Genomic DNA, 13378 nt, shown 5'->3' on the forward strand with positions numbered 1-13378 from the left:
CTTTGGCTGACCTTGAAACAATCCAGGTCAAAAGAACAAAGGTTTATAAATACATATAATTTATTAACTTCCATTAAGTTTAATAGACAAGCAGGACATCTCATATCTACCATAAATGCCCACATTTGATGAGATGCGTGTTGAGCTTTTTTTCTGACAGATTTCTAAGAATATCTGCCTTGATGAAAATCTGAATGCTGTGAAATTACATGATCATCCTATTCATACTGTGTGTAGCCATAACCTATCATTGAAATGCCAAGATATGTCTCTACATCCAATATTGTATTTAGTGCTGATGGAAGGATAGTAGTTTAGTGCAATTAGTGTATTATTCATTTCCGTTCTGATTTTGGGATTGTTTTATGTCTGAGCCCTTTTCCTAGTATCACCCTAATTTGTCATCATCATGGGGATTCTATAGTTAATGCTGAAGGTTTTCATTAAGACATGTCCAAATGGGCCATTTAGTAAGGTGAGTCATGCTTTAGACATTGCTTAAAAATTAAACACTATTGTTGTTTTACTGCTTTTTTTTGTTACTACCACTCTTAAGTTACACACTGATAATTCTATCTCAAGCGGGAGTTCAAATGAACAATCATCTCGATCTTGATATGAAGTTGTATCCTACTAAACAGCTTCCTAAGGACCACTCCAGCATGCTAAAACAGAAACAATATTCCCTAAATAAACTAAGACATGAAAAACATTGAAAGCTGACAAACAGAAGAGTGAGCTCAAACAAGCATACACAGACATACATTTATAGAGATAGAGAGATCCAAAGACACAATGGCTTATATTGTCAAATATTTCAGATTTTGACATGTTTACAAATTGCATGTACATTCACTTTGTTTTTACTTAATTGTAACCTGTTTTAAATACAATGCAAAGAATGAGGCTAAATGCACGTCAGCATGTTTTTGAACCCAAAAAAGGCTAGTTTGTGTTTCCAGAACTGTATCATTTATTTGCTTTGGTCTTCAGATAAAGGACCCCCTTCTAAATTTCACAATCCAAGTATGTTAGCCATGCAAACATGAATTCCACATGATTAGGTTCATATTCAGCAAGTCTCTGTGAGAGGCTTGCATGCTGTGTTATCTCATGCCTGCAGTGCAGAACTGTGAATTGTTTCAGCGTAGCTTACCTAAAGCAGCTTTGTGTTTACTAGACAGACAACACCAGCCTTTCACTTACAGAAAAGTAACCGCACAAACATTTTTGTTCTTCACAAAATCACTGTTGTTCAGTAAGCGGCTGAGACTTTTTTTAGGTGGCTGTTGTTCTTGCCTATGCAGTTAAATTAGTAGTCAACACATATAAAATATACAGTGCCTTCCATAAGTATTCACCCCCTTGGATGTTTTTTCCCTTTTATTGCTTTTATAAAATATCGTGGTCAATATAAGTTTGTATTTTTGACCAAAAAAAACACACAAAAAAGCCCTTTTTAATGTCAATGAAAACAGAACAGAGGTCCAGCCAATTGGTGCTAGAAGTCTCACAATTATGAAATGGGGATAAGTGTGCAGTGAATGTGTCTCAAGTGATTGTAGTATAACGACACCTGTGTCTGGAAGGTCCATTCACTGGTCAGTATTCAGTAATCAGTATTCCTGGCTACTGTTACACCATGAAGACCAAAGATCACTCTAAGAAACTCAGAGAAAAGGTTATTGAAAAGTATAAGTGGGAAGGATACAAAAAACGTCCAAGGCACTAAACATCCCCTGGAATTCTGTTAAATCCATCATCAAGAAATGGAAGGAATATGGCACATGTGTAAATCTGGCTAGAGCAGGCCGTCCCCACAAATTGAGTGACCGTGCAAGAAGGAGACTATTCAGAGAGGCCACAAAGACACCTATATGACTACTCTGAAGGAGTTACAAGCTGTAGCAGCTGAGATGGGAGAGACTGTGCATACAACAACTGTTGCCCGGGTTCTTCACCAATCAAAGCTTTATGGAAGAGAGACACTGTTGAAAAAAACTCATATCAAATATCAACTAGAGTTCGCCAATAGGCATGTGGGAGATTCCATGGTCAAGTAGAAGAAGGTTCTGTGGTCTGATGAGACCAAAATGGAGATTTATTTCAACAGTGGCTCTCTTCCATAAGGCTTTTATTGGTGAAGTACACAGGCGACAGTATTCCCATTCCACTAATTGTGAGTCTTCCAGCACCTTATGTCTGGACCTCTGTTGAATTAGGTCAGTCAATTTAAAGGGGGTGAATACTTATGCTTTCACTTATTTTACATTACATATTTTTATTTCATTGACATAAATGTGTAGAAATATGTATTCACTGTGAGATTAAAGAGGGCTTTTTTTAAGCCAACTTATATTGACCATGATAGATTAATTAAAGCAATAAAAGGCAAAAACATCCAAGGGGCTGAATACTTATGGAAGGCACTGTAATTGTGACAAAAAAGGGTGCTCTCTCCTGCATCTCTCAATATTTGGAGAGGAGCTATTTGTACAATGTTTTAAACCAAATAATCCAATTAAGCTATGGACTGGTAGAGCAAGGGCATGGATTCCCAGGGACCACAAAACATCACCATCACGTCAAAACCAACAAAAACAAACATCACATAACCCTTACAGTGTAGGGGGAAAACATCTTTTGAATTAATTAATAATTTGTCAATTATCCTGCCAAATGTTACTTTTTAATTTGTTTTGAAAGTGAACTTGTGGTCATTGCCAGTAAGACCAAAAGCTGTGTTTGTCCTAGTGTCACAGACACAGATTGAGTCATTGAACGCTACCACACGACAGTCAAGGCAACTAGCAGGGGACATGTGGCTTTTGAAAAGTCCCATAACGCTGCCAGCAAGAAAGTGCCAGTCTACAGTGAATTTTCAGGACCTGGTTATTCATTCATTCTGTGTCCTTTATAAGACTTATTCATTAGATAGAGAGGGATGCAGACCAATCATCAATATTGTAATCTGTCTTTATAGTATATTATTTTGTATCAAAGTAGGCGTATATGGGTTTTTAGACTTAGACATCAAATGTAAAAAGATAGCCTGATGTGATATCTAGTATGGGCTCCAAGCATAGGCTCCAACTTGACGTTGACTTGAAAGCAGGAAGTTGGGGATGTCCCACTACTGCGCTTGCGTGTGTTACTGTGAGGCTAAAGTAGTCTGCTTACACTTCAATGGCCCTATATAGTAAAGTAGCTAGTTAGCTTGCAAGCTGTGAAACAGAAGAGAATTGTGAATGCGTATACAAACACCCAACTTCTACGCAGCCATATAGCATCCAGAGGATCGTTTAAATAATTACATGCCATACTGTTAGACAAAGGATGGGAGATAAAGGTTTGTAAGCAAAGTGAATTCTTTTTCAAGCTAGGTAGCTATGGTGTTCATGTGCGTTAGCTAGCCTGCTCCTTGCTTCACCGTCTAACGTATATCTTTCTTAACAAACAGCAGAAGCTATTTTTTAGATGGTGCTACAAAAGGCCGCTTACCTAGATATCGCGTTTTCCTTGACTAGTTATTTTCTAATGATATAAGATATGGCCATTCAAGACGTTGGATGCACCTTTGTCTCTAAACCGCTAGCTAGCTAGCTTTTGCACTGTCGGGCCCAAGCGAAGCTAGCTAACCCAAGCTTGCCATCTAGCTAATAGGTGCTGTGACGTTGTCTGGCAAGCTTGCCTGTTTGGCCATCGATGGTATGTTTTTGAGAACATGTTAACCACAACCTAGCTGGAGAGTTCGCATGTCCGTTTAGAAACATTTAAGTTGTTGTGATAATAACAGACAGCATTTGCGTCCAGTGAAATATTCAGTAAGCTGATTAACTGATTAGTTAGCTAACATAAATTGTAGCTTGCTAGCATCCTGAAAGGTGACGTTAGTCAATCACGCCAACATTATCCAGCTAGCTAAGCTATTTTGTTTTGAGAGGGATGTAGTTAGCTTGCTAGCCAACCTTTGTAAAACTAACCAGACGTGTGATGTTATCGGCCAATTTATCAAGTAATGCGCGTGGCGTTTTCGTCATTCTTGCATTCTTTCGTTTTGTCTCGCTCTAAGGTTAGATAAAGCAAAGTGAAACGTCTCTATTTCTTGGCCGTTTACTTACTTGACGTTAAGTTATCTGCCTAAGTAACGATAGCCAACATAGTTGCATACTACCTTACAATTACGATTAAGTAAAGTTTAGATTAGGTAAAAGATCACCTAACCTCATCAAAACAAACCGCATGCAGTATTAACATTAACAGACTAGGAGTGTCGTGAAACAATTGCATTCCTTCTGGAAACTCCATCTCTCCCTTGTGGTGTTGCATTATGAATCATGATTACTTGTTTCTCAAACACAGCTTGCTAGATTGGCCATTTGTTTCATTTGGCCATAACTTTTAGCTTTCAGGCATTTTAAAATAATGTATGTAGCCGCTCATCACATTTGGTAACATACAGAAAAAAACTCAAATACTACTGCTGTGATTATTCGTGGCCCTCCTCGGTGGGACGTTTTATTTTACTTCAGTCGGTTCTTGTTGCTTTTTCTATTTTCACCCACTTCGGTGTCACATTAACAAGATTTTGTATGGATAGTGTAATGACCAAATGGCTCGTGGAAATAGTATTCATATTTTGTATGAAAGAGTATTGAAATGAGCTAGCTAAGGTGTGAGAAGGATGCCTTGCCCTGATTGATGCAAAACTTCAGCATCTCAATACATATGATATGTTGAATGAGATACTAAAGCTTCTCTTTCCCTCATCAGATTTGGATCTAACCAACCAAGTAGTCATGCTGTGAATGAAAACCATAACTCTCTTTTCTACTGCTTTCCACTTCACACATTAGAGATGTGTGTTTGGAATCAATTGTAGCATGAGAGATCGCATTCAGGGTCTGGTAAGTACTTGTCAGTGATTTCCAATTCCATGACTATGATAATTCAATGTATTGTCTGAGTGTTATCTTTGTTGCTGTTATTTAAAGTCCCTTATTGTAGCGCACCAATAGTTAAGGACTGAACACTTCTCAATCTTGTTGTCTTTAAATGTGGAAAAGCACTAGAGACAAGTCAGTTTTAACTGGATGCTTGTGGTGCCAAAACAGGAGAAAAAACCCAGCCGATTGAACCACAAGACGCCCCTTGTCTGCGTCAACAAAAACACATCTAGGCCTGCAGAATGCCTGTTCAGACAGATCATATGAACCAGACAAGCAGTCTGAGGAAGGAGACCAACAAAAACTAAGCGCAAGGGACTGGCCATGTTGGCGTTTTTTAAGGCGCTTATCAGCCCTATAGCAGTTTTGCCAGCCTACCTGCCGCTTACATTATTTGGTGGTGTACGTGGACAACAGGGAGGAGGATGTGATAATTGTATGCTTCCTGTTAGTTGCTCAGATATGTTTGGAACTATTGTCTTTAGCCGCTCTGCTGTGTCACTCGGCCTGCTCGTATAGGAGATCAGGTGTGTGGTCACCACCGGCAATTTTGGCATTTCACCACAAACGCTGATGATGGCTGAAGCCTCAAAGACTGCTCCTCATAGAGCAAAATGTTGCCCAAAAAACACCAGTATACTGCACGTTCTCACCATCTTCCTCCTCCTTTTCCTTCACCTCCTCCCCGCCTTCCTTCTTCTCTGCAAAGGTTAAGTGGTGAAAGATAAAGGGACGTCAGCGCTTCTTGTAAAGGGGCAAAGCTGGCGATGTCACGGGTCCCCACCCCCCCTCCTCCTGGGGAGATGTCCGTCGGGCCTGTGGCGGAGAGCTGGTGTTACACCCAGGTAGGACCCGGGGAAGGCTTCTGACCCCTGACCTCTTGTTCACGCTTCATTTTCGTCACACAAGATCATTGCACAGCTAAGCAATCTGTTGCTTTAGTCAGAGAACATGCTGTGTCAAGTTGACTGTTGCCTATAGCCAACGCTGATGATGGCTGATTCCCAGGCGGAAGTTTTTTTTAGATGTCAGTAGAAAGCTTCAGGTGGCAGGTTAACATGCTGGATAGACAGTTAACATTAAAGAGGTCTGCAGAACTGCTCTTTTGTCTTGTTGTTTTTAAGTTCATGTGAGGCATATTTCTTTATCCAAGTCTTTGTTATGAATGTAGAATGCCTCTCTAAGTTAATGGGATTTAATAACCCTAACCCTAGATTTCACATTGTTGTATTGTGAGGTTAAAAGGTTTAAAGTTGAAAGTCATTTATATTACATAGCTAAACCCACATATGTAACAGATTCATTGTTTTGTTTCAGGTTAAAGTAGTGAAGTTTTCCTACATGTGGACCATAAACAACTTCAGTTTTTGCCGAGAGGAGATGGGAGAGGTTTTAAAAAGTTCAACCTTTTCTTCGGGTCCCAATGACAAAATGAAATGGTAGGCTAAATAGAGTTTTCATACAGTTATGTGCATGTGGTCAACCAATTGTAATTCATAAGTTCAGCCTTTAAGATTCTAGAACATTCTCTAAGGAACTTATACTCTGCCATATCTTGTGTTTACTTACTAGGTGCCTGCGAGTCAATCCCAAGGGACTTGATGATGAAAGCAAAGATTATTTATCTTTGTATTTACTTCTTGTTAGTTGTCCAAAAAGTGAAGTGAGGGCAAAGTTCAAATTTTCCCTACTGAATGCGAAGAGGGAAGAAACAAAAGCTATGGGTGAGCTTCTATACATGTTTTTCTGAACTGTTACCCATTCCATTCGGTTTAACTCAGGCCGGGCCGTGTTGCTATTTCTGCTTTTGGAATGCTTCAGGAACAAAGTTACGCTTTGAGGGAGTCACTCAAGGGTGGATTTGATTTCGTTTGGTTTTTGTTAAAACTTTTTTTGTGTCATGATAATGAAGAGTTACATGTCACGTTTTTTGTTTATTTTGTTTTTATCCCTAAATGAACATTTCTTCTCCCACTGCAGAAAGCCAAAGAGCATATCGATTTGTCCAAGGGAAAGACTGGGGTTTCAAAAAATTTATTAGGAGAGATTTTCTGCTCGACGAAGCAAACGGACTCCTACCGGATGACAAGCTCACTCTGTTCTGCGAGGTAATGCTGCAAATGTTTAGCAGTGCTCACTATTCCCCTTCCAAAGACACACACACACACACACTCACTCACTTTCATCGCCTCACACACACACGTATTCTCTTTCATTGGCCCGCACGCACACACACACAGGCACAGTTAAGGTTAGGTGCTAAAGCAGACACTTCTCCATCCTCTACCAAGCGGAAGCTCACACAGGGCTCCAAAATCGGGGGCGGGACCGAATAGTCGAGCGAGCTGCCCCGCGTCCAATCCCCACCACGTCTGTGTGTGTGTGTGTGTGTCACCGTTTGATCAGCATCCCACTGACACAGGGCCGAGGACACGGCAGGCAGCATCTTGCGTGAAATGCAAAATCCACTGGTGTGACTGAGAGGTTTTTTTTTCTGTTGTTTTTTAAATTAGAGGGTGGGTTCGGTTGCATAGCTTGTCATGTTGGAACAACAATCTGCCTCAGCCACGTGTGTGTGTGTGTGTGTGTGTGTGTGTGTGTGTGTGTGTGTGTGTGTGTGTGTGTGTGTGTGTGTGTGTGTGTGTGTGTGTGTGTGTGTGTGTGTGTGTGTGTGTGTGTGTGTGTGTGTGTGAGAGAGCGTGTGTGTGTGTGTGTGAGAGAGCGTGTGTGTGTGTGTATGTGAGAGAGCGTGTGAGCGCGCTTGCTTGATATTAAGCCTTAAAGCTGAGGAGGCAATTCAGGAACAGGGCAGTTCAAGAAGGGTGACACGTGTTTGTGTATTTGGCCTCTCCTGGTAATCCAGCCTGCTGAGTGCCCCAAAGACAGGACTGCTGAGAGGCAGACGGTGCTCTGGGTGTCATGCTACCTTCAGGAGAGTGGCATCCTTGCATTCCTGGGATCAAATACAGCAGGAAATATCAAGCCAGTGTTTAAAAAAATCACTCAAAAACAGACTCACATTTGTTATTTTCTATTAAGTTTGGTGTTTTATTTCAAATTTAGCTGGAATGTTTCGAAAAATAAGATCAATTACTTTGTCCGTGAAATTTTGAAGGAAATTATGCCGAGCTAGAGCGCCTGGGAAAAAAACAAAACAAAACAAAATGGATGCTGAAAGGGGTGTGATAATGAATTGGTCAATGAATTTGTGGTAACTCAATTATCAGAATATTGCCTTGGAAAGAAATGCCTATTGAGATTTGTGGAACGGTTTAATGCTTCGCAAGAAATGAGCAATTTCATAAAGCAAATTATATCCCTCTTCCTCATTAATTAGACAGTTTGCGAAATTAAATTGAACCAGTCGGCTGTCTAAGGCTTTTGTGAATTGCCTTCCATGCTGGGGCTTTTTTGTGTGGTTGCCGTTCTATTGAAAACAGTGCCTGTAAGCAGTACTATTATGTGTAGCGCTTAAAGTGTCGTTCCCAATTAAGAGTCTCTCCTATTTTGTCTAGTTACAAGGTCAGAACATTTGTTTGAATATCTTTGCTTTTCCTAGTAAACACACACCCAGATACACACACACACACACGCACACACAGATACACACACACACACAGATACACACACACACACACACACATGCAGACTTTCATATTTGTCTTCTCTATAACTGTGGCGTTAAGGTGAGCGTGGTCCAGGACTCTGTGAATATCTCGGGCCAGTCCAACATGAACGTGCTGAAGGTGCCGGAGTGCCAGCTGGCTGACGACCTGGGGAACCTCTGGGAGTGCTCGCGCTTTACGGACTGCAGCCTCTACGTCAGGGGCCAGGAGTTCAAAGCCCACAAATCCATCCTGGCAGGTGAGCAGCCGCCCGCCACCTGCTCCTCTAATCCAGCTCCCCGCGACACCCCCATCCCCATCACTCTGCTGACGAGCACTTGTAAGGGGGCGACTGGGACGCCCCTGCCACCCTTCTTTAACTCTTCTGTGTCAGCAGTGCTCTTCCACTAAAGAAACCCATTACCTGTACTTAAAAGACTCAGGGCCTGTCCGGGAGAGCTGTGTTGGGATTAAGATGGAAAGATCTTTTATTTTTTGTGTGTGTGTGTGTGAAGTGGTTTGCATGCATGTGATGTGTTGGCTTCATGGTGTTGATGGGCCCTCTCCGGAGGGTTCTGGTATGACTGTGAGATGGAATTGTGTGAGGTTTTCTCCATCATGTGCATAGTTTATTTTTTTCCTATTTGGTCTGTCTGCTTATCATAATAATATAACCAAACTGGTAATGTGTATTTTTCAATTTGGTTTCCTTTCAAGTCTAGACAGTTCATGTTTAATTTATAATTTTTGTGTGTGTTTGTGTCCATGGTATTATGTGTTTAATTATTTTAATGGCTTTGTTGTTTTTCATGAACAGCGAGATCACCAGTCTTTAATGCTATGTTTGAGCACGAAATGGAAGAAAGCAAAAAGGTTTGTCACGTTGCTTTTTAGACTTGCAATTCTGATTTGATTGTCTGCCATGTGATGGAGAAAGAGTTTATCCCGTTGTTCCTCTTTTGCCCCCCCCCCCATAGAATCGAGTAGACATCAGTGACGTAGACCCTGAAGTCTTCAAAGAGATGATGGGCTTCATCTACACGGGAAAAGCGCCAAACCTTGAGAAAATGGCTGACAGTTTGTTAGCAGCTGCAGATAAGGTAGGACCTGTGTGGCTGCATATCTCTCAGCCCTGAAGCGTAGCCTCAGTCCGTACATTCGAGCTTGACCTTTTAACAAGCCCAAACTACATCAGCTCCAAATACAATGAAGAGGGACAATATAAAGTACACCGTCCACAGGGTTTGCTCCCAAAATAAGCCCTTTATGAAAAATCAAAAGGATGTTTTAATAACAAAACTAGTTTGCCCGTATGTGTGCCTTCTCTGTTATGTTATGTTCTCCTGTCTCCCCGTCTTATTTATTTATCTTTTTCTACCCCCCTCCCCAAACCCTTTTTCTCCCCGTTTCTCCATCCTCTAACCTTCACTAGTACGCTCTGGAGCGCTTAAAGGTCATGTGTGAAGAGGCTCTGTGCAACAGCCTCTCGGTGGAGAATGTGGCCGACACCCTCATCCTCGCAGATTTGCACAGCGCCGAGCAGCTCAAAGCACAAGCCATAGATTTTATCAACAGGCAAGCGTCACTTGGAGAGAAAAAAAGTCCACTTGATAAATTCCTGCTGCCATTTCTGTTTACCTGGGTTTGAATGCTGGTTGTTTTTTTTATATTTTATCTCTCCTCTACCATAGGTGCAGTATCCTCAGACAGCTGGGCTGCAAAGACGGGAAGAACTGGAATAGCAAGTATGTAATTAGCCGATATATGTGACACAAGATTAATAACAAACTCTTATCTCCCCCCCTCAAAGAGATGCATTAGAATTCATTGTTTTGGGCAGAGAGGACTCTGCTGTTTAGCTGCTGCTGGAGCTCCGTATCGCTGCTCACTCTGTTATCAAGAGACTCTAATGGCGGCTCGAGCACCAGTGCTGGCACATTTTTCAGCACGATAGCGAAATAACACGACTCAATTTTAAGTTTATTTCTCCCCCTCTTCCCGACTTTGTGGAAATTTAAAGAACACCTTGCAATGCCTTGGTAATATTTTTGTTTATGTTTCAATAAAGCAGCTCTCTTGGCCCCTGTCTTTTTCCACCAAGCTGGGAAAGGTATGCATTTGAATGGCATAAACTACTGACTACATAGTTTACTTAGTCAGTCAGGAGTTAAGTGAATGTTGAGAACCTGTGGTCCCTGGCCACCGTCCATAAGTTTCTTTCCACACTCTCGATTGCCTTGCTGGTTTTTATTTTATTTTTTTTAACGTTGACTTTTTTTCTTTTGACACTGCAGCCCTATTTGTCTTGATTGATTTTTAATGGGAGTGATCCACTGCTGCTAATACGTTTTCCTCTCCCATTTATTTTCAGCCATGCCGCAGACATAATGGAAACTGCGGGCTGGAAGTCAATGATCCAGTCCCACCCTCACTTAGTGGCAGAGGCTTTTCGTGCGCTGGCATCTGCCCAGTGCCCACCCTTTGGCCTGCCCAGGAAACGCCTAAAACAGTCTTGACTGACTACCACGCCGCCAGACTTTTCATGATAATGCTGGGTAGGGAGATGGGGAGAGCACAAGGGACTATGGGAAAAAACAAAAACAAATCCTCCTTACCACCCTCTTAACAAAAACAAAACAAAACAAACAACAGCAACAACAACAACAAAAAAACAACAAACTTGAAGAGAAATGCTAAGAGCAAACCTGATCCGTGTTTTCTGTAGGGAGGGTGGTAGGCTTGTCATTTATCCACACAACTGTGTTATTCACTTTAAGTGATGGTCGGTCCTGGTCGTCAAGCTTTATCAGCTGATACCTTCTGTCATTTCAAATGGCCTTAACCCTCTCTGCCATTGCTCTGGTGTGGAGCACGCTGGAGCAGCTGATTCCTCGATTCTACGCTGTGCCTGCCTCGTCACGAAGACCCGGCCCTTCCTCCCTGTTGCACTAGTTCCCAAAGTGTAGTCATTTTGATAAATGGAGTTCTATAGGAACGTGTTAATGAGTTTGTTTAATGGGAAAAATATTATATATTTGTAATGTTTAGCCCGTTTTGTGACTAGACATTAAAACTAAGTGTCAACACTTGGAGCGCAAGGTCATTTCTTTTACACTTTTTGAAAAGACAAATATGCCCCATATTGATGGCACAATTTCTATGTAAAGACATTTAAACATATTCAGAAGAGAGGTGTAAAAGCAAGCATATTGTAAAGAAAGGACAATAAATGTATGCAGTGAGATGATGAGATGCTGTATGTAACTCGAACGGAATTCATGTCTGTATTCTGCCCCTAATCTATTAAACCTATGGGATTTAAAACAAAACAAAACAAGGTTTTACCTAGTCTCCAGGTGTACTGATTTTAAAGGTTTTTAAAACTGTCATTTGGAAGAATTATTTCATGCTAGTGATAATCCGGTTCAGATTAAGGTGGTAGTCATCATATGATTATGGGTTCTGTGATCAGCAAAAAAAAAAAAGGGAACTTCTGAAATACTATAATGTCCGATACTGTTTGAATGGAATGTCCAGGTTCAGTGTTAGTCATGTGTGTTTTCCATTTACCTGAAATGACCTCCAGATTCAGACGTTTAATGAAGGCAGTGGGTTTGCAGAAGTGATGGTGTCAAACAGTAACTGGGAACTTGTGAAGGATGCTGAGCATCGGTGTCATTTTTTACTGTATGTGATGTGTGGATGGGAACGAATAAAACAGCTGTCTGTTGTGGATTTATTTTGTCTTGAACTGTGGTATTACAATAGACCTGATGTACTCATCTTGATGAGTGTCCACGATACTGAATGAAGCATGTATTACTGAGTTGTTCTCAAAGGACACCAGAACATTTTGGAATTTTCCATGTTAAATGAATAATGTTTGAAAGAATTGCCTGCAGTAAACTCATTAAATATTTTTTAAACAAGTGGGCTAGTGTAATGTCTAGTGTCGTAGAGCGTTACCATTTAAAGGGGCCCTTAAGTGAGAAAACCAATCTCCTGTGGGGTTTCTTCCAGGAAGTAGTTGTAACGTATTTTGGTTGAGGTCCAGTAACAGAAACATTTGTATTAGAATTCATGGTTTTGATCAGAGTGTCCCACAGTCTGCAATGCCTTATTACTGTGACAAAGGAAATAATTTAATTTGTTGATCCAGATATATTTTCTGTCAAGTAAAAGACAAGAAATCACTCAACCTTGCCAAACTAGTGTGGACTAGAGTGTAGTCTATGTTCAAAGATACATTTTGTTATCAGTGTGTTGGTTTTATATTCCCCTTTCTTCAGTAAATATCTCTTTTTTCCCTTGTATATAGATATACATCATGAAATTACACTTGGGGCCTCTTTGATATGATCACCTTTCCTAGAATGTTCTGGATAAATGGTCCTCAGTGGCTCGATGATGGTGGTAAATAAAGTTTGACCACTGTGAAATGCCATTTTTATTTGTTATTTACTGAGTCGTATAGAAGATAAGATGAAACATAAAAGAATAAATTGTCTGTGTGGTGTGCAGTCAATGCAGTGCTCCATAGCAAGTAGCAGAAGAAATGTCATACTCAAAGGCAACACTGCATTTGCTTTATGTGACGCACAGAGCACTAGACATTACCTGTCAGAACTGACCTGTACTGGATGAGGGCCTAAAGACAGGTTCCCAATGTACGAAAACAAGAATATGAAAATACATTTCACAACAGCTTGCTATCATTTTGTTCCAATGGCAGTCACTATGTTTTTTTTTTTTGTTTTTAAACAGTATTCAAAATAACAGTACAGGCCTACTGTTTTAAATTACTAAACGTATACTGGTCAGACACAA

At 40.8% G+C, this 13378-nt stretch overlaps 1 protein-coding gene across 1 annotated transcript; it reads left to right on the forward strand.

Annotated features, from left to right (window-relative positions):
• Positions 1 to 3202: 3202 nt before the first annotated feature.
• Positions 3203 to 12176, forward strand: spopla (speckle type BTB/POZ protein like a). The gene is made up of 12 exons (XM_080839991.1): positions 3203 to 3349; positions 4774 to 4907; positions 5656 to 5791; positions 6264 to 6385; positions 6519 to 6670; positions 6927 to 7054; positions 8633 to 8810; positions 9369 to 9424; positions 9529 to 9651; positions 9984 to 10126; positions 10243 to 10296; positions 10923 to 12176. The coding sequence occupies exons 3-12, from the start codon at positions 5714 to 5716 to the stop codon at positions 11065 to 11067; spliced, it is 1179 nt and encodes a 392-aa protein (XP_080696117.1). The 5' UTR covers positions 3203 to 3349; positions 4774 to 4907; positions 5656 to 5713; the 3' UTR covers positions 11068 to 12176.
• The last annotated feature ends 1202 nt before the right edge of the window (positions 12177 to 13378 follow it).

This window comes from Sprattus sprattus, assembly GCF_963457725.1.
Source record: "Sprattus sprattus genome assembly, chromosome: 5".
In the NCBI taxonomy this organism is placed as follows: domain Eukaryota; kingdom Metazoa; phylum Chordata; class Actinopteri; order Clupeiformes; family Clupeidae; genus Sprattus; species Sprattus sprattus.

What these genes read in the sequence shown, in the direction of transcription:
- spopla (XM_080839991.1), top strand. Translation starts at nt 5,714, where the DNA reads ATGTCACGGGTCCCCACCCCCCCTCCTCCTGGGGAGATGTCCGTCGGG. An exon ending in GGAAGAAACAAAAGCTATGG is followed by an intron (nt 6,671 to 6,926) that starts GTGAGCTTCTAT and finishes CTCCCACTGCAG; the next exon opens with AAAGCCAAAGAGCATATCGA. An exon ending in GCCATAGATTTTATCAACAG is followed by an intron (nt 10,127 to 10,242) that starts GCAAGCGTCACT and finishes CCTCTACCATAG; the next exon opens with GTGCAGTATCCTCAGACAGC.